The 20,862-nt window shown below is 42.3% G+C and overlaps 1 protein-coding gene across 1 annotated transcript in view; it reads left to right on the top strand.

Moving 5' to 3' along the window:
- LOC125465250 (mucin-2-like) overlaps positions 1-20,862 on the top strand; it is a 56,847-nt gene that overhangs the window by 5,478 nt on the left and 30,507 nt on the right. Inside the window, exons 2-7 of the mRNA XM_059638353.1 lie at positions 774-936; positions 1,844-2,012; positions 6,661-6,721; positions 9,222-9,343; positions 10,924-11,008; positions 14,143-14,282. Of these exons, the coding sequence (XP_059494336.1) occupies positions 777-936; positions 1,844-2,012; positions 6,661-6,721; positions 9,222-9,343; positions 10,924-11,008; positions 14,143-14,282 (737 nt within the window). The 5' untranslated portion in view covers positions 774-776. The remainder of the gene's footprint in view (positions 1-773; positions 937-1,843; positions 2,013-6,660; positions 6,722-9,221; positions 9,344-10,923; positions 11,009-14,142; positions 14,283-20,862) is intronic.

The following is a 20,862-nucleotide window of genomic DNA, read 5'->3' as shown; positions in this document are numbered from 1 at the left end:
AATTGATAAATTCACTCATTGTTACATAAAGAAACCTGGTTAAATTGGCAGCATTAAAAACACAAGCACTTTTGGGTCTGAGAGAAAGATATCCACAAGGGAAGGGTTCCTTTCTAAATTAGACTTGATGCAACTAACCAAGGATTCAGAACAGGAGCCAGTTTATCCCTCCTCACTCAGGAATGTAACAGTTTATGGTGTCCAGTCTGAAATTGTAACAAATTGTGGAACCTTGCCTGGGATCTGGTTGTACCAGTTAACTAAGATTCATAGTTAACAGTTCCTGTTGTATCTTCATCCCATCAATCAGCATCTACAAATTGTTGGCTCCTTTCCAAACTTTATGTTCTTGCATTTCAGTCCTGATGTCTAGGGCATAGAAAAATCAACTTCATGTCTCTTTTTAGCAATGTTTAAGTTCTGCAGTATCAAACAATTCGATATTAACTGTTCACACAATCACAGGGATCCCCTGCAAATAGTGTCATCGCTTTTAGCAATCCTCAGTCCATCCTCACTTGCCAAAGAAAAACAGAGCAGCAAATATGGAACATGCAGTTTATTGGCATTTAGCTACTGGAATAGCCTGCTAATGATGTAATGTATAAAAAAGTGATGGACACGAAAATCCAAAGCCTTTATCTTTTGATCTGCCTACACAAATGACAAAGGACACAAACTGCTTCATAGCTTTTGAAGGAAGTCTCTAGTCAACATTGGTTTTGCAAAGTGAACAGGTGAAGTAACTTGTTTAATTTCTCTTTTCCCCGAAGAGCATGGCGGCTATCCGAGAAGCACTGAAAGATGTAGATGAGACCCTGTGTGAAGAAGCACTCTGTCCACACCCACTTTGCTGGGAGACTCTGAGGCGACTTCAGCGTGGGCTTCCTCGTAGAAGATTAAAGTCCATCCATAAAGTCCCTCCAGAAACTGAAGGTGAAGGTTGTGGTTGATTGTGGTTTGTTGGGACGAATCCTGGGGAGGAATCCAGTGATTCACTCTTGGCACCAGTTGGGTCATTGGCCTAAACGCTTACTTGAATTAACATCGGTAGAGATACAGTTTATAACACATGATGCTGAGGATGTTACTAAATGGCAATATGAGGGAACTGACGGAATAATTAATAGGAGCAAAGTGAGAATGACAGGAAGTGCAGAAAAACATTCTCTATACACTATATTCTGATGCTTAATTGCAACCCACCCCTCTTAAGGCATTCTGCAGTTTCCAGCCCCTCAGTACACCATAGCTGAATAGTCTCAGACTGCAACCTTTCCCCTTTGGCCCACTGAAGGGGCTCTCCCAAGCTTTAAAGTGTCCCTCAATGCATGGTCCTAGATCTTGAGAATGTGCCAGACTGCAACACTTGATCAAGGGCAACTACTTGCAACGGAAGACCAATGAGATTTAGGCGGATCACACAGCATCTTTCACTGTATTTCTTTATGGGTCTCAATCTCCAATTTTGTCTGATTAGTTTCCAGCAAAGTACATCAGGGTGTTAAAGTAGCAAATGTACAGAGATTAGAAAATAACTAGAGAGATCGTGTAGAGTTTTCTATTTACCCAGAGGGTTTTTGAGGCTTCTCAAAACTCGCTACCCAGAGGGTTACTGGGGATTGTAAACTACCTGGAAGGATGGTTAAAAACAAATCCAGTAGTAAAGCAAATACATGAAAAAGAAAATTGCCAGGCCACAAGGAAACATCAATAGGACAACTCTTCCAAAGAGTCAGTACTGGTCTAATGGACCGAGTGGGATCCCGTAATGTAGTTAAATGGAAGTTGGAGAACTGAATGATGAGCCTTTGTTAATGATTGATTACCTTTCATTTTGCAGATGAGTTGCCATCCCTGAGTTTACTGGCGCTCCCCCAGTGGAGTGCAGATCGGATGGTTGGTGAATTGGATCTACCCACAACATCATCGACAACCAGTGTCAGCTTTCAGCCTCATGAAGCAGCCCGACCTGGTAGCCCACAGACTACGATGGGGTGCAACTTAGACAGGTGAGGGTCTGGGAAAAGAATCACCAACCACTGAGGGGCCTGAATTAGAATAAACAATCTGTCTAGAGATCTGTTTCAGAGATAGTAGGAACTGCAGATGCTGGAGAATCTGAGATAACAAGGTGTAGAGCTGGATGAAGGGTCTAGGCCCGAAACGTCAGTCTTCCTGCTTTTCTGATGCTGCTTAGCCAGCTGTGTTTATCCAGCTCTACACTTTGTTAGTCTAGAGATCTGTAGAACTTTTGAAATTTAGAGACAGGAAAATGTCAGAGAAAAGTGTCAAACCTCAAATGTGTTTATCCTACACCTTCATTCACTGCACTAAGGTCAGGTATATCCAAAAGTAACACTAGTCCTGGTAAATCTACACACTCCCTCATATATACAGCAACTCACACTAGACATAGAACATAGAAAATAGAAAAGTGTAGCACAGTACAGGCCCTTCGGCCCATGATGTTGTGCCGTCGAATAACCCTAATCCAAAAATAAAATAACCTAACCTACATTCCCCTCAATTCACTGCTGTCCATGTGCATGTCCAGCAGTCGCTTAAATGTCACTAATGACTCCGCTTCCACGACTACCACTGGTAAACTATTCCATGCGCTCACAACTCTCTGGGTGAAGAACCTCCCTCTGACGTCTCCACTATACCTCCCTCCTAACACCTTAAAACTATGACCCCTCGTGGCAGTCAATCCTGCCCTGGGTAAAAGTCTCTGGCTATCGACTCTATCCGTGCCTCTCATTACCTTGTACACCTCGATCAGGTCACCTGTCTTCCTCCTTCTCTCCAGAGAGAAAAGTCCAAGCTCAGTCAACCTCTCCTCGTGAGACAAGCCCTCCAGTCCAGGCAGCATCCTGGTAAACCTCCTTTGCACCCTCTCCAAAGCCTCCACATCTTTCCTATAATAGGGCGACCAGAACTGGACACAATATTCCAAGTGTGGTCTCACCAGGGTTTTGTAGAGCTGCAGCATAACCTCGCGGCTCTTAAACTCAATCCCCCTGTTAATGAAAGCCAAAACACCATATGCTTTCTTAACAACCTTATCCACCTGGGTGGCAACTTTGAGAGAGCTATGCACTTAAACACCAAGATCCCGCTGTTCCTCCACACTGCCGAGATTCCTGCCTTTAATCCTATATTCAGCATTTAAGCTCGACCTTCCAAAATGCATTGCCTCGCATTTATCCAGGTTGAACTCCATCTGCCATTTCTTGTGCCACACTCGCACAAAAACATCATTGCACTGTTTCACACACCAGCGTCTCATCCAGTAATCAGTGCCCTATATCTACAGTTGCTGTCACACAGACACACAGTCTCATATTTATCCATACAGTCACAGACACAGACATGTGTTTGGAATAGATTCAGAGGTGTAGACTAATGCTCTGATGTCATGAGTTCAAATCTCATGATAGGAAATGGCGAAATTTGAACTCAATAAAAATCTGGAATTAAAAATGAGTATAATAAAGAATGTGACTCCACTGTCAATTTGCATAGAAACCTATCTGGTTCACTAATGTCCTTTAGGGAAGGGGAACTGCCATCCTTACCTGCTCTGGCCTACATGCGACTTCAGACTCACGGGATGTGGTTGACTCTTAACTGCCCTCTGAAATGGCCCAGCTAGCCACTCAATTGTAACGATTGCTGAGAAGTCTCAAGATGTTTGACATCATCTAGGACAAAGCAGCATATTTGAACAACAATGTCAACTTTTACTCCCTTTTACCATCCAGCACAGTAGCAGCAGCTTGCATTATCTGCAAGATGCTCTGCAGAAATTCATCAGCGCTTTCCAAACTTGTGAACTCTGCCACCAAAAGGGGAGAGGCAGGAGATATATGGGAATACTACCACCAGGAAGGGCTCTGGTCACATACCATCCTGGCTTGCAACTACATTGACTATTCCTTCATTGTAACTGGTACAAAACTACGGAACTCCTTTCCCGACAGCACTGAGAGTGTTGGTGAGACACATAAACTGTTCATCACAATCACCTTCTTAATGGCAATGAACACTGTCCCATTAATTTTTTTTAAATGAGTCATATGGAATGGTTACAGTATAAAAGGAGCCTATTCATCCTCATGTCTGCACCAGCTCTTCAAATGAACACTTCATCTAGTGTCATTGGTCAGCTTTCTCCCTGAAACCCCTCACATTGCTCCTTTCAGGACAGTAGTCTAATTCCCTTTTAAACACTTCAGTTGAATATGCCTCCACCAAACCTGAATTGCAGACCTTAACCACTCACCGAGTGAAAAGGTTTCTCCTCATGTCAACTTTGCCTCTTTTGCTGGTTACTTTAAATCCATGGCCTCTCATTCTTTACCCTTTCACAAGTGGAAACAGTTTCTCCATATCTATTCCATCAAGACCCCTCATTATTTTCAACACCTCAGACAAAACTTGTCTTCTCCGAAAAAAAAATTCCAGTTTCTCCAATCTACTTTTGTAACTAATGACTCTTCTCCCTGGAACCATTCTCGTTACTCTTTTCTGCACTCTCTCAAATGCTTTCACATCTTTCCTAAAGTGTGGCACTCAGAACTAGACACAATACTCCAGATAACTAGTGTTTGATTTAAGTTGAACATTGCCTCCTCCCTCTTCTACTCTAAGCCCCTATTAATGAAGCCAATGAGATACTGAATGCTTTACTACTGTACTCTCACACTGTCCTGCAACCCTTTGGGAGATTACCTTTATTTTATATTAACTCTCTACATTCTTTCTAACAAAATGAATCACTTAATATTTCTCCACTCCGAACTTCATCTGTCACTTGAACATACTTTTAGATTTTGGTCACAGACACTTGATAGCCATTGTCTTAATGATCACCATTTCTGGGGAGAGAATTGCCCCCAGACTTTCCAGAGAATCACAGCAGTGTTACAATGAGAAGAAGGCCTTTTTGCCTTTGTCAATCACCTGCTGTTTCCCGCACCCTCGTACATTATTTTTATCCAATAAAGCCATCCAATGCCCCTCTTGAATGCCACAACTGAACCTGCCTCCCTCTCATTTTCAGGCAGTAAATTCAGGATCTTAGTGACTCACTCAGAGGAAAGGTTTTCCATGCTTCAGTGTTGCTTCTTTTGCACGTTGCTTTAAATGTACAGCCTCTCGATCTTTTGCCTTTTATGAGCAGGAAAGCTTCTCCCTACCCACTCTAGCCAACTTGCTCATGATTTTGAAAAATTCTATTAGATCTCCTCTCAGCCTGCTTCTCTCCAAAAAGAACAATCCCAATTTCTTCAATCATTCCTCATAACTGAAGTTTCTCATTCCTCAAACCATTCTTGAAAACTACTTATGCACTCTCTCCAAGGCATTCATATCCTTCCTGTAATAGCTGAAGCCTAACAAGTGTGTTGTACAAATTCAACATCACCCCCTTCAGACATTATCCAAGGAATTTTCATTACAAGTCCAGTGAACTTACCACTGTACCACTGCCTCCCCTGAACCTACATCCACTTTAGACTTGTAGCCCCTAATTTATATTGTCTTCCAATGCTGTTCATCAACTCACATTTCTCTGCATTGAACCTCATCTGTCACCTATTCTTCCACGCCATCAACACACCAATGTCCTTTTGTAGGACCATGTTGTTCTCATAACAGTTTACAATTCTCCTAAGTTTTGTGTCAGCTGCAAACTTTGAAATTGTCCCCTGCCCACCAAGACCCAGATCATTAATATGTATCAAGAAAAGCAAAGGTTCCAATACTAAATCCTGGGGAACTCCACTTCAAACCTTCCTCAGGTTGAAAACTATCCATTGACCATTACTCTGAATTTCCTATCATGCAGCCAATTTTGTATCCACATTGCTACTGTGCCTTTCACATCAGGATCTGTAACTTACTTTTAAGCCACTTCTGCACTCTCTCTGATGTGTTCATATCCTTCCTATATGGGGTGCCCACAACAGTACATAATACTCTAGTTGAGGTCCAACAAATGTGTTATATGAGTTCAATGTCACCTCCTGGATCTTGTACCCTATGCCCCCCTAAAGGCCATTCAGTCCATCAAATCCATGTCCAGTGAAGACTGTGGCAAATGCCAGCATTGCATCACAAAGAAAGGTGAGAGTATGTCAAGGCACAGTATCCGCAGCGCAAAGGAACTTGGGAAGTGTCATCGAGACGATTATTCATTTCCTGAATAAAAACCCAAAGAACAGTTCTGAGGAAGGGTCACCAGACCCGAGACATTAACTTTGTTTTTGCCTTCACAGATGCTGCCAGACGTGCTGACTTTCATAAACAGCTCAGGAGCTGGCTTAGAGTTCCTGGAAAATTATTAACTTTCCCCAGTGGCTGGGATCTGCAACAGGGAGGTCTGCTTTGAGCAACTTTTCTTGTCTGTGTTACTCAAAGTGTAACTAATTTTCAGATGCTCTGAAACTACAGAGACCGCTCTGATAAAGAGTCATCTAGACTCGAAATGTTAGCTTGCTCTCTCTCCATGGATGCTGCCTGCTGTGATCTCCAGCATTTTTTTTTGTTTTCAGTACAGATTCTATCATCTGCAGTGATTTGCTCCTCTGTGATTAATTTTCAGTTCAGCCTACAGCTCTGTATGAAGCTAATGTCAGGTTCTTCCTCTTGCAGTCTGGACAGAAGCCACATCTGTTCCTCCGGAACCAGGAGTGGTTCTTCCACGCTGAGAAAGGTTGGTATGAAAGGAGATGTTGCTGGGGATAGGGTTTGGAGGGTGTGGAACGTTATGGGTTCACATGCAGCATTAGGGACCAGGGGACCCACATTTCCTTATTGCACTGGTTAGTACATTGTTGGGATTCTAACTGGAATTCTCACAGGCTAATGTGAGGGACCATCCCATGGGTTCCTATCTCTGTTGGATATAATCCTGGTTACGGCATCACTAAATTGTCCAGTAGTAAATGGGAGTGTTCAAAGTATACTTACTTAAAAAAGAACACTTCCTTTGGCAGTCGGAGGACCATCCTGGATCCCAATGAAATCATTGACTTTAGAGTAGTAGGGGCGTGGAATGCCCTGCCTGCAACAGTAGTAGACTCGCCAAGTTTAAGGGCATTTAAATGGTCATTGGATAAACATATGGATGATAATGGAATAGTGTAGGGGGATGGGCTTCAGTTTGGTTTCACAGGTCGGCGCAACTTCAAGGGCCAAAGGGCCTGTACTGCGCTGTAGTGTTCTATGTTCTATGTTTACTAGTGACACTGCATCTTGCGCTGCAGTGGAGTCTGTTTACTCCATGTATTTTTTAATTTTCTTTCTAACATTCTTACCCTCTCTTCCCCCAACATTTCCTCCCGATCCTACCCCCTCACCCCCCCATCAGCCATACCCCCGCAAACCAGACAGACGCACATTCTTAGCCCCCAGTGTCACATAACAAAAGGAAAGACTCACAATTCTCTTGCACATTTCACAACCTCAGCAATTTACAGCCAATGGATTTAATTTTTAAAGGCAACTTTTTCTGGTCAATGCTCAAAACAAAGGAACTAATGTGCACACAGCAAGACCTCATAGACAGCAATGTGATAAAGACCTGATACTGGCCCCCAGGGCAGTACAGAACTCCCTCATTCACCCTTGGCCTCTTACTATTACCCTTCTCTACCTGTTTAAACTTAATCTCACACTAAACAAATGTTTCTTTGACTCTGTTCATTTCTTCCCTAGCTACAGGTCCTAGCCATGCCTGTCTTTACATGGAGCCGGTCACTTTTTTTTTGGCTCAAGTCCTTCCTTGAGCCACTCCCTCACTTCTTCTCTTACTTTGCTGACTGTTTTGTTGCCACTTGTTGTTCTCATCCAAAACTGTTATGTCATCAATTTTTCTTCTAGTTTCCACTGTGACCTTGCCATTACCTCTGCCTTCAACTCCTCCCTTCCTTTCACATTCCTCAATCCCCTTTTCTGCATTTGTGGAATAGGGTATTGACTGATATTCCCTGGAAGTGCACTCACTCCCCATGCTCCTCGATTGCACTTCCTCACACCATGCTTCTTCTCAGGGCAATGTTTAATTTTCCCAGTTTCTCCATCACATCTGTTCTAACAATGCCATCGATCCATACTCGCAGTCTGACATGTCTTCCTTTTCCCTCAGCCAAAGATTCATCCTCACCATCATTAGCAGAGCCGTTAACCATGGCCAGTCTAATCCTGAAACTTCTACCCTTGACCTCTCAGAATCATGGTCATATTCCCATAGTTCCCACCTTCTATCCCATAAACCTTCACATTCTACAGATCATGGAGATGCTGCAAACAGCAGATCAAGTGGATGCTGCTCCCAAACACATCCCCCCCAACTCCCCCGTCAGCATTCTGTAATACCCTGCTCATCTCCTGAGGCACCCCATCAAACCCTTTATTCCCACAAAGATCCAATACCTGCCATTTTACTTCCTTTTATCCCGCCTCCCATGGTCCCTCCTTCCTGATGAACATTGATTTACGTGTACATCTTTCAATGCCCTGTTCTGTGTCAGCTGCTTATGATGCAGTCTGATTGAGATTGGGAGCATCAAATGTGGATTGAGTGGCTGCAAGCCTCTGGCAACTGACCTTTTCATCCTGCTCTCCACTCCCATTCTGAGCTCGGTCCCCAACACTGTTGCAGTTTTTATTGGACGTGCAATAAACCTTGTGGTTCAAAACTTTTGCAGCCTTCTGTACTCATCATGGAGTTCTGCAACATTAGGTTATAAATGCTACTTTCACTTTTTTTCAGACAGCAACCGTGATAATGATTTTGCTGTTACCATTCACACCTCCAGTATATTTTTGCTTTTTTGCTTGTCTCTTTTTACTTGCACCTTTTGGCATTTATTTTCTACAGTCATCCACCTTTTCTAAGAGCTTTTCTTTTGTATTTTCACACATGCCTCCTTTTCCTGCCTCGATGCTCACCTAAAACCTTTTGTATATCTAACCTTTTCCAGATTTATTAGAGGATGATCACACTGAAAACCTAACTGTATTTTGCTACTCAGATGCTTTTGGTGATTTGCAGCATTATTGGTTTTATTATTGACTGCAGAACCCACTAACTTTTAATTTCTTTTAAAACAAACTCAAGACTTGGTTCAGAGAAGAGGCGAGGGATGAATTTTTGGTTTGTGTAGTCCTGATATCAAGCCACGGTAAGAGTATTTACTTTGTATTTGTAGGCTAAGGTAATGGAGTTAAAGCAATCTCCATCATCTTGTGATCAGTACCTGGAGAAGACAGTGTTTATCTGGGTCCCAAATCCTTCATATGATCGGAGACGACAGAAAAAGCGGACGCAATCGTAAGAATGGATGGTTTCTCCTGTCAAAATGTACTTCCCCAATAATTAAGACACAATGTAGAAAGACAATCAATAATGAAATTGAGAGAGGACTTTTTGGATCTTTTGGACATTTTATGTCCCTATTCTGCTACTTACAACAGTCACCATCAAGCTGGAAGATTCAAAAGGGTCAGGTTGCAAAGACCAGGCTTGTGTTCCAGGAAGGGTCACTCAACCCTGAATGTTAGCTCTGATTTCTCCCCACAGATGCTGCCAGACCTGCTGAGATTTTCCAGCAATTTCTGCTTTTGTCGTGTTCCACGCACTAGGCTGTGTTCCCCTAAGTATAGAAGATTAAAGTTTGATCTAATTGTGCACTTCTAAAAAGTAATCATTGATGTAATGTTGGAAATGTGGCAACCAATATGGACACAGCTAGGTCCCACAATGACCGGATCATTTGGTAGAGTGCCAATTTTAAATCCACCTGAGAAGAAGGATAGAACTTAACATATCGTCTAAAAGGCAGCACCTCTGGCACTGCAGAACACCGCTGGTCTAGTGTAGGTGCTCACCTCTGGAATGGGCCTCGGGCCAAATAAGCCATAACTGGCACCTAGGGCAAAGATTTCTTTCAAACATTAGGTTGAATAATTTGATTGCATCTGTTTTTGTGTTGCTTTTTTTAACTATTTTATTTGTATTTAAACATTATTTCAACAGTCTGGCCCGAATTCTCAGATTATGCTCCGAGTTCTAGAATCCCCAACCAGTAGAAAAAAAATTCATTTTTATCTACCCCATCTTTTCTGAAAATACCTTGAAGATTTTGATCAGATCACCCTTAACCTCCCAAATTCTGGAGAAAACAGGCCTAATTTGTACAATCTCTCCTCACAACTTAATTCCTGAAGTCCAAGTATCATTCTTGTAAACCTGTGTTGTATTCCCTGCAAGGCTATTAGATCCTCCCCAAGGCGTGGCATCCAGCTATGTTCACAGTACTCCAAGTGGGGTTTTAACTGCAGCATAATTTCAGCATCCTGCTACACGGGCCCTCTAGATATCAAGGCCAGCATTCCATTAGCTTTCATGACTTTTTCTGTTTGTGGCATATTAAAGGTCTATGCAGCTAAACCCCTAAGTCTCTTTGGACATCCGGTATATTTCAGCAAATTTCGACACATGACTTCCTGTGCTATGACCCCAAGTGTTATTAAGTCATGGACTAATTCAGGCCCTAATACAAATCCTTGACAATTCAGGGTGATAAGTGGCTTGGAAGAGATCTTGCAGGTGGGGTGTTCCCTGTGAATCTGCCACCTTTGTCCTTCTAGATGGTAAGGTCAGGGCTTAGGAAGGCATTGTGGTCAGTTTGCTGCAGTGCATCTGGTGATGGTGATTTGTTCTGATTAGTTGCACCCAAAGGATTTGAAAACCAACTGAAGTGATTTATTGCTTCAGACTCCGGTCACTTCATTTGCCGATATTAAGTATGAGTTGTGAATCATATGATCCGATCTCCGATGTGGGATTTTTGTTTTGTAAGTGTCTCTGTTTTCATTTTTACTGATGCTTTCTTTCACGATATTAAACAGCATCACATCTGCACGGCATGTCACTGTCCAAGAACTCAAGTTCCAGGGCCAGTCCCATGATGAGCAGAAACAAAGTGAAAAAACGGTGAGTCTCAGCCAAGACACCGTCTGCAGTTTATCAGTCGCTTTTAACATGGTTAACTTGTTTGCAGCTGTCTCTTTTTTTTCAAATAAAGAATTGAATTTCTGTAGCGACATTATTATCTCAGCAAGTTCCAAAGGGTTTTACTGTCAATGAAGTGTTTATTTTAGGGGTATTGTGGCAGACAATTTCCACATGGTAAGGCCTTGTAAACAGCAATGTGATGATGATCAGATATTCTCTTTTACCAGTGTTGGCTGAGAGATGAGTATTGGATACCACGGGAAACTGGCCGTCCTCTATTTAAAAATTGAGCCAAAGGGTTCTGTAATAACCACTGGAAAAGACTGGAAGGATTTCAGCTTCACATCTCATGATTAAGGTGTCACTGGATAACAGTCTCCAGTCTCTGTCATGGGACTTGAACCTCTGACCTCCTGCCAAAGAATTGGGAGAGCTACAAGTGAAGCAAAGCTTGCCTACCTCTTGCTAAGACCATGAGTCAAAAGAGGTAGGAGCAGAAATAGGCCATTCAATTCTGCTCTGCCATTCAATGAGATCATGATTGATCAGATAATAATCAACTCCACTTACCTGCCTTTTCCCAATGATTCCCTCACTGATTGAAAATCAATCTTAGCCATGAATATAACAACCCAGCCTTACCAGCCCTCTGCATTAACAAATTCCACAGATTTGCTACCTCTGAGAGATGAAATTCCATCTTATCTCTGCCCTAATTGGGCAACCCTTCTTCTGAGATTACCCCTCTGGTTCTACACTCTCCCACAGCAGTAAACATCCTCTCAGCATCTACCGCATCAACCCCCACTTAGAATATTTTATATCTCATTGAGGTCGCTTCTCATTCTTCTAAATTCCAATGAAAACATGCCCAACCTATTCAACCTCTCCTCACAAAATCCCTCCCACCTGGAATCAATTTAACAAACCTTCTCTACACTGCCTCCAATGCCAGGATATCTTCCCTTAACTAAGGGGACCAAAACTGTTCACAACATTCTAGGTATCCTCTGACAAATGCCTCCTATAATTTTACCAAGGCTTCCCTATTTTTCCACTCTATTTTCTTTGAGACAAATTCCACATTCCAGTTGCCATCCCTTTTACCGAGTGAATTTAGATGCTAGCTTTTTGTGATTCATGCACGAGGACCCCATATTCCTCTCTACTGCAGCTCTCTGCCGTCTTTTTGTATTTAAATAATATTCAGCTCCTTTGCTCTTCCTGCACGAAGTGCATAACCTCACATTTTCCCACATTATAGTTCATCTGCTAAGTCTTTTGCCCACTCACATTACCTGTCTATATCACTCTGCAGTTCTTGGTGTCATCCTCACCATTTGTCTTCTCACCTATTTTTGTGTCATCCACAAACTTGGTTGTAGTTCATTTACGTTCCTGATCCAAATCATGAGTATGTATTGTAAATAACTGTAAGCCCAGCACTGATCCCTGTGTACTCTGCTAGTTAGATGTCACCCCATTTATCTCAACTCTTTGTCTTCCAGTAGTCAATCATTTATTCAGATAAATATACTACCTCCAACAGGATGCGCGTTTATTTTATTATGTAGTTATTATATGCAGTGCCTTCTTGAACTTTTCTTAGAAATCCAAATAAATGACATCTACTGTTCCCTCTTTATCTAACCTATTGTCAACTCCTGAAAGAATTCCAGTAAGTTTGTCAGGCATGAGGTCATTTATATTATTATACATTTAACAGATGTTCTGCTATCATATCCTTCATATTAGATGCCCAGTGGCATGTCAACTAGTCCACAGTTATCTGTATTTTCTCTCTCTCTCCTTTTATGTAAGGGAATTATAATGATAGTTTTCTAATTGTCAAGGACTTAAATCTAAGAGTTCTCAGATTCTAAGAAGAATAGTAATCTTGGAAGATTACTACCAGTGCATCCACTATCTCTGTATGTGCTTCCTTTATTATCCCAGAATGCATCCCATCAGGTCTAGGGGGTTTATCAGTCTAACCCCTATTAGTTTCCCTAGTTTTTTTTCTAGAATAATATTTATTTTGTTTATTTCCTATCCATTCTTTACCACCTGATAGAGTATTTTTGGCATTCAATGTATGTCCTCTAGCATTGAGATGGATGCAAAATATCCATTCGACTTCTCAGTCTTTTCCTGGTTCCTCACTATATTTTTCTAGCCTCATTCCTGAAGGGATTTATGTTCACTTTGGTTTCTCACTTCCTTTTTTATATATTTAAGGAAGCTCTTCCTGTCATTTTTATATTTCTTGCTATTTTATCCTCAAAGTTTAATCTCTCTCTACATTCTTTTTGGTCAGCTTTTGATAGCTTTTACAACTCTCAAATCCTCTGGCTTATTACAAAACTTTATGACATTGTATGGTTTTTCTTTCAATTTGATTCTATCCTCAACTTCCTAGGTTAACCAGGGTCAGTTTATTCCCTTCCTAGAATCCTTCTTCCTCACAGGGATACATCTTTATTGAGAGTCGAAGCTATTTTCTTAAATGTCTGCCACTGTTCAGCAACTGTCTTTTCTGTTAAACCCCCTTCCCATTTGCTACTTTCAAGCCAGTTACCTCTGTTTCCATGTCACTGCATCCCCCTCCACAGTCAATAAAACCAATCTAACACTGCTCAACCCTGACACAGAAAGCTCCCAATGGAATTCAGTTAACCCCAATACTGTCACCTTTTTCCTTCCAGTAATGTTACAAACAGCAGTGGCTCAGATATTATTCTGTAAATTACGAAATATTACTTTTCTGGTTACCTCTTAAATGTCACAACTTGACAGTTCCTTACTGGTTCAGTGTTGCATTTTGTAATAATCCTTCAAGGTGAATAGAAATTTTCTATCCTGACATCCTCCGCTCAGTTTGTTTTTGATCTGCTTGAGTCAAAGAGCCATACAAAATGGAAACAAACCCTTCGGTCCAACTAATCCATGCCAAACGTAATCCCAAACTATACTAGTGTCACGTGCCTGCTCCTAGCCCTGAGTTCATGTCTAGACTTTCAAATGTAGCTACTAGTGGGACACTGCTTTCCAAATTTAGATGGAAGGACTACATGGCAAGAACTGAAGGTTATAACCATTACTTCTCTTCTCAGAAAAAGAAGGTAAAAGACTATGTCCCTACTGGTGGGCAGCCATACACCTTCCTTGCCAGACAACAGCAGCTCCTTAAGGAGGAGAGGGACACAAAAAAGGGCAAAAAACATTCACTACAGCTGGCTGGACCGAACCAGAGGTAATGCAGAAAAAAATGAGCGCGGACCCTGAGTTACATTGAGAAAGTGAAATGTTGCCCAGCTACAGAAAAATATTACTACTGTGGGGGCAATGTACTTAATGCCAGTTAATGAATTTTACTCAAATCACTCAATTACTTTTACCATTAGTGCTTTAATTGACAGCTGTCCTCGGGGCAACACAGCATCTCAGTCATTAACACTGCTGTCTCACACTGCCAGAGACCTGGGTTTAAGTCCAACCTCAGGTGACTGTGTGGAGTTTACACATTCTCCCCGTGTCTACATGGATTTCCTCTGGGTGTTCTGGTTTTCTCCCACCAACCAGAGATGCACAGATTAGGTGGACTGGCCATGCCAAATTGCACACAGTGTCCAGGGATGTGCAGGCTGGGTGGATCACCCATGGGAAATGTGGGGTTACATGGATAGGGTAGAGTGCCAGGTTTGGGTGGGATGCTCTTTGGAGGATCGGTGCAGACTCACTGGGCCAAATGGCCTCTTTCTGCACTGTAGAGATTCTATGATTCTGTAGCAACATAACAAACAAATTGAACAACAAGTTGGATTCATTGAACAAGTTGGTTTAGGTCAGTTCCCCGACCATCATGACCTGATGCCTTCAGAATGTCTTTCTCGCTCTCTTGCTGTCTTTGTAAATACTGTGGGTCTTTTGTGCCTATATTCACTGTAGTAACTGTGCAGTTGAACAGAGTCTGAAACACACTGTCATATTCAAGAGCCAACTTAGACTCATTAGCCCTGATTTTTGTTCCTGTGTCAGGGGCACAGATTTGGGAGAATTCATCACTTTTCACTCCTGACCATTAAAAATGATTGCTGCATTTCATATTTTCGTAATGAGGAGAGGTAATTTTGGCTGAATTAGATGTTGGGCTAGGTGAACAGGGAAGACCTAAGAGGCAGACCAGTTCCTAAACTGAAAACATCTTTCCTGCTCTCACCTTCTCATGCCCTTCACTTTCAATGCCCCACTCTTGCCAACATACACCCCTGCAGCCACTCTCCAAACCCTCATAATCTCTGCATCACCCAATGCCCACCAACCCATTCCCCCATGGTCTGACTTGCTCCATATGCCCTAAATCTTCCCCTTGACCCTTTATAGCCCCTAACCCAATTCAGAGCCACTCATCTCCCACCAACCATCCTTTGCCCTTCCCACTCCATGCCAACTCACCTAGTATCCAGCATGGATATTCATCAAAAAGCATCATGTCAGAAAATGAAGTTACCAGTCAATTGGTTATGTCATTGTTAAAATAAATACACTCTCACTGTTTAAAATAAACATCCAATCCAGTGAAATCGTAAGAACAAATCCTGCAAGAAAACAAACATTTCACTCAAGTGTTCAATGACTTACATAATCAATAAATATTTCACTTACAGTGAACATCTGTGACTAAACATCTTGGTCCAGCACTTAAAAACTTACATCAATAGATACTCCCATTCAATAATCAACAGGAGACATCCATCAATAGACACCACTTTGTGAAAATAATAATTTGGGAAATCATTCATGTCGCGTAAATTCTATAATGGTTTTATATAACCAGGTACTCTGAAATATCTCACAATGCTTTTTTCGGTGCATGTGTTTTTATAATGATTTCTTGACAATTGTGCAAGTTCTAATGAGTTCATATATGCTTCTTAAGCATAATCAGGCTTTTCGTAGGACACCTGACCTTGACCAGTGGTGTCTCAGGACCTGGATCCGAAGTGATACCTTATCTCTCCGAAAGAGGAGAAATATAAAATATTCTGATAGCACTCGTCGCTCTTACTCCCTCACTCCTCACACATGCCAACTAAATGTAACCTAATGCCCTTGATCCATCTCCGAGGCCTCTCGCACCTCTATGTTAACTTAGTGTCTACTTCCACGTGCTACCACCCCCGCACACTCCCCCCCCCCCCCGGCAACCCCATCACCAGTGTGTCAATTCATTAAGTATCCAGGATGGGTGCAGCTCCAACAACACTCAAGAAGCTCAACACAACCCAGAGCAAAACAGCTGCTTTAATGGCAACCCATATAACTCCTCAACATTCACTCCCTCCACCAGCAACACACAGTGGTGGCAGTGTTTACAAGATGTTCTGCAATGACTCAAATCAAAAACATGTCCTTCTAGGCTGTAAAGGTTAAGGGTAGCAGATAAATGAGAACACCACCACCTGCATGTTCCCTCTAAGCCACTCATTATCCTGACTTGGAAATATTTTATCAACCCTGGATCACTGGGTCAAAATCCCGGAACTCCCTTCCTAATGGCACTGTGGATAGGAAATACCATTTCAGTGGATGCAGCCAGTCATTTAAATGGCCAGCAACCTCTGGGAGCCGTGCACCCTGAACCATAGCCTGGCCTCACCCTGACCCCAGAAAATTTATAGGTGTCAGGTTTGGGGAAAGACCTTGAGATTCCTGGCATTGTAATCACATGTAAACATTACATCCTAATCAAAATCAGGACTATGGAGATCATTGAGTACAGAGGAGAGCAATGGGCCCATCAAGTGCTTACCAGCTCTCTGTAGAGCAAACTATTGGGTTTCATTCCCAAACCCCTGCAAACTTACTTCCATCAATTACCCATCAAGATTCCTTTCAAAAGTGTTAACTGCCTCCACTTCAATCATCCTTGTAGGTATTGAGTTCCAGGTTATTATCATTTGGTACATAAAAATTCTTCCTGAATTCCCTACATCTCTTGATCAAAAGCTGTGTTTACTTGACCTTGTACTATAATCTATTAGTAACAGCTTTTCTTTGTCTATATTCATCATCACCTTTAACATTAATAAAGGCCATGATCCACAATGTGTTGCTCAATATTTCAACAACTCCTGCCACCCCAAGGTCCCAGGATTCTCTGTTCCTGCAAATTCTTTAGAACTGGACGATTAAATCTGTATTGTTTCTCCTTACACCTTCTGCCAAATACATCATCACATATTTCTTTGTATTAAGTTCCATCTTCCAATTGTCTTCCCATTTGCTAACCTACCTGTGTCCTGTTGCAAATAATTCTTTTCATTTTCCTCATTCTTTGTCACAGCTCCAAGTTTGGTAACATTGGTAAATGTTGAAATTTTAATCTTTATTCCAATATTTGCGTAATGTTTATATACGCTTATGTAAATCTGCAATCCCTTGCACTGAACCTTGGGAAACACCAATTTCAACCATTTTCCAGTTTGAAAAAAAAACTCTTTACAGTGCTTTGTTGCTTAGTGTGCTTAAACAAATTCTCACTCATCCTGACAGTGGCCTTTATATTTCATCAGCCTCAATTTTGTTAACCAGACTTCTACCTCATACTTTCTCTAAATCCATGCATGCAGCGTTCATTGCATTTCCTTCACCAAAATTTCTTGGTGACCTCATCAAAGAATAGTTGATTTGTCAAGAATGATCTGCCTTTTACAAATCCATTCTGGTCCTCACTAATTAAATCAAACTAAATGCCCTTTGAGAGATAGGATGATCTGCAGATGCTGGAGAATCTGAGATAACAAGGTGTAGAGCTGGATAAACACAGCAGGCCAAGCAGCATCAGAGAAGGAGTGTCTAGGCCCAAAATGTGGGCTTTCCTGCTCCTCTGATGCTGCTTGGCCTGCTGTGTTCATCCAGCTCTACATCTTGTTATCTTCAATGTCCTTTGATTTTTTTCCCCTGGAATTACTATTTCTAAAACTTCACCCATCACTAATATTGAACTGACCACCCTGTAGGCTGATCGGGATGTCTTTGAATGCTTTCTTGAATAAACATGTCACATTTGCCACTCTCTTTTCCTGTGGAAAATTGGCCAATCTAGGAATGCTTATGACAAACCTTCTGCTATCCCCACTCCCACATCCTTCAACATTTGAGAATGCAAGCCATTGAGATTTGGGGCGCAACTTTTTCAGCTCCTGAATGATGAAGGCAATGGCAAATTGGTTGGGAAACTATAACGAGTTTGGAAAAATTAAGATTCAATGTTTCTGCAAAAAGTACAATTTTCCACCTATGGTGAGATGGGAATCTCACCAGGAAGCAGCTGATTTCCATGCATTAACATCTCACTTTTATCTGATCTCACCTCATTTATATGTAATTTTCTATTTTCCCAGGCAGCGGAGAGAAACTAGACAGTAACAATGCTCAACATGGAAATCTGAATAGGTACCTGGAGGCTGCAGCTCTTCGGTGCCTTCTCCAGGTATCCACCTTGATCAGCATTCCCAACATCTCAGGGCACACTCCACAGGCAGTGACTATCTGCTGCACTCTCCATACACTGTGGTTGTGATCAGCAAAGTGTCAGTCTTACAACATCATCAGGGCAGAGTTGGCAAAAAAAATTATACAGTTCAGTACTTCAATAATGCACTTTAGAACATAGAACAGTACAGCACAGAACAGGCCCTTCAGCACACGATGTTGTGCCAACCATTGATCCTCATGTATGTACCCTCAAATTTCTGTGACCATATGCATGTCCAGCAGTCTCTTAAATGTCCCCAATGACCTTGCTTCCACAACTGCTGCTGGCAACGCATTCCATGCTCTCACAACTCTCTGTGTAAAGAACCCACCTCTGACATCCCCTTTATACTTTCCTCCAACCAGCTTAAAACTATGACCCCTCGTGTTAGCCATTTCTGCCCTGGGAAATAGTCTCTGGCTATCAACTCTATCTATGCCTCTCATTATCTTGTATACCTCAATTAGGTCCCCTCTCCTCCTCCTTTTCTCCAATGAAAAGAGTCTGAGCTCAGTCAACCTCTCTTCATAAGATAAGCCCTCCAGTCCAGGCAGCATCCTGGTAAACCTCCTCTGAACCCTCTCCAAAGCATCCACGTCTTTCCTATAATAGGGCGACCAGAACTGGACGCAGTATTCCAAGTGCGGTCTAACCAAAGTTTTATAGAGCTGCAACAAGATCTCTTGACTCTTAAACTCAATCTCCCTGTTAATGAAAGCCAAAACACCATATGCTTTCTTAACAACCCTGTCCACTTGGGTGGCCATTTTAAGGGATCTATGTATCTGCACACCAAGATCCCTCTGTTCCTCCAAACTGCCAAGAATCCTATCCTTAATCCTGTACTCAGCTTTCAAATTCAACCTTCCAAAATGCATCACCTCGCATTTATCCAGGTTGAACTCCATCTGCCACCTCTCAGCCCATCTCTGCATCCTGTCAATGTCCCACTACAGCCTTACAACAGCCTTCTATACTGTCAACGACACCTCCAACCTTTGTGTCATCTACAAACTTGCTGACCCATCCTTCAATCCCCTCATCCAAGTCATTAATAAAAATTACAAACAGTAGAGGCCCAAGGACAGAGCCCTGTGGAACACCACTCACCACTGACTTCCAGGCAGAATATTTTCCTTCCTGAAGTTCAATGATACTTTACATTGCAATGTTGTGGCCAGGCTGCTTCACACATAATTGCAGGGTTCCATCTCATGCATTGGAAGACAGGATGCTTGGCTTTATTGATGCTCACTCACACTGCGCCAACTTGGATACTCACAGCATCCCTGTGTTGCCTCTTAATGCAGACAGGTTACTAGGTAGCTTCAAAGACAGAAATTGCTGGAAACCTCAGCAGAACATTTTTCTGAAGAAGGGCCACTGGACCTAAGATGTTAACTCTGCTTTCTCTCCACAGATGCCGCCAGACCTGCTGAGTTTTTCCTGAAATTTTCACACTATCTTTATGTTTCCCATAGTTCTCCTTAGAACAAAAACAGAAGTTGGTGGAGAAACTCACTCACTCACTCCAGTCGCTCATTCACTTCAATCACTTGCAGGAGAAGGTTGGCCCAAACAATGGGGTGAGGCAGATAACTGTTGTAGGACCACAATGATCCGTCACCTCGGCACCCCTGAATGGATGGATGTGAGGGCCACAGTACCAATGCAATTGATCCAGTGACATTGGGCAATGCTGAAGGTGTCTTATGTGAGGCTATTTGTTGGCTTATCCACTTTCCCTACTGGATCCTCATCTTCAAGCTGAAATATGGCTTGAAGTGGAGGCTGTATGTGCAATGATCTCATATGTTGTCCCGAGCTCTGTATTCTCAGCTCTACCTTCCCGTTATGCTCTGTACTTTCAATTACCAAGATTTGCAGGCTGCTCAACCCTTGAGCTTCATGTGGAAGTGCACTGAGGATAGAGAGACTGGAGGAAGATTCAGTGGCGCTCAAGCACAGCTTACTGGCACGGTGGCATGTTGGAGACGAATTCAGAATTAGGATTGGCACGTTGTGAGTGTCCATGAACAAGTGGGCTGCAGCCAGTCCAAGGCGATAGGTCATGTCATTGACAGACTCCCCAGAGTACAAGCTTACAAACTTGTTCACCTGCAGGAAGAGGTCCCTATTGGGCAAATGTAGTGACTGAAACCAGGTGGACCTCAATGACTATAAGATTCTTGACAGGGGCTGTTACATTGGGCCAATCAGGAAAGCCTTGGCTGACCAATATAACCAAGGAGGAAAAAATATGTATATAACCAAGAGATTAGAATCTCCTCAG

This window comes from Stegostoma tigrinum, chromosome 29, assembly GCF_030684315.1.
Source record: "Stegostoma tigrinum isolate sSteTig4 chromosome 29, sSteTig4.hap1, whole genome shotgun sequence".
NCBI lineage: Eukaryota > Metazoa > Chordata > Chondrichthyes > Orectolobiformes > Stegostomatidae > Stegostoma > Stegostoma tigrinum.
The sequence above is the reverse complement of the archived record's forward strand: the minus strand, read 5'-3'. Positions and strand labels throughout refer to the sequence as shown.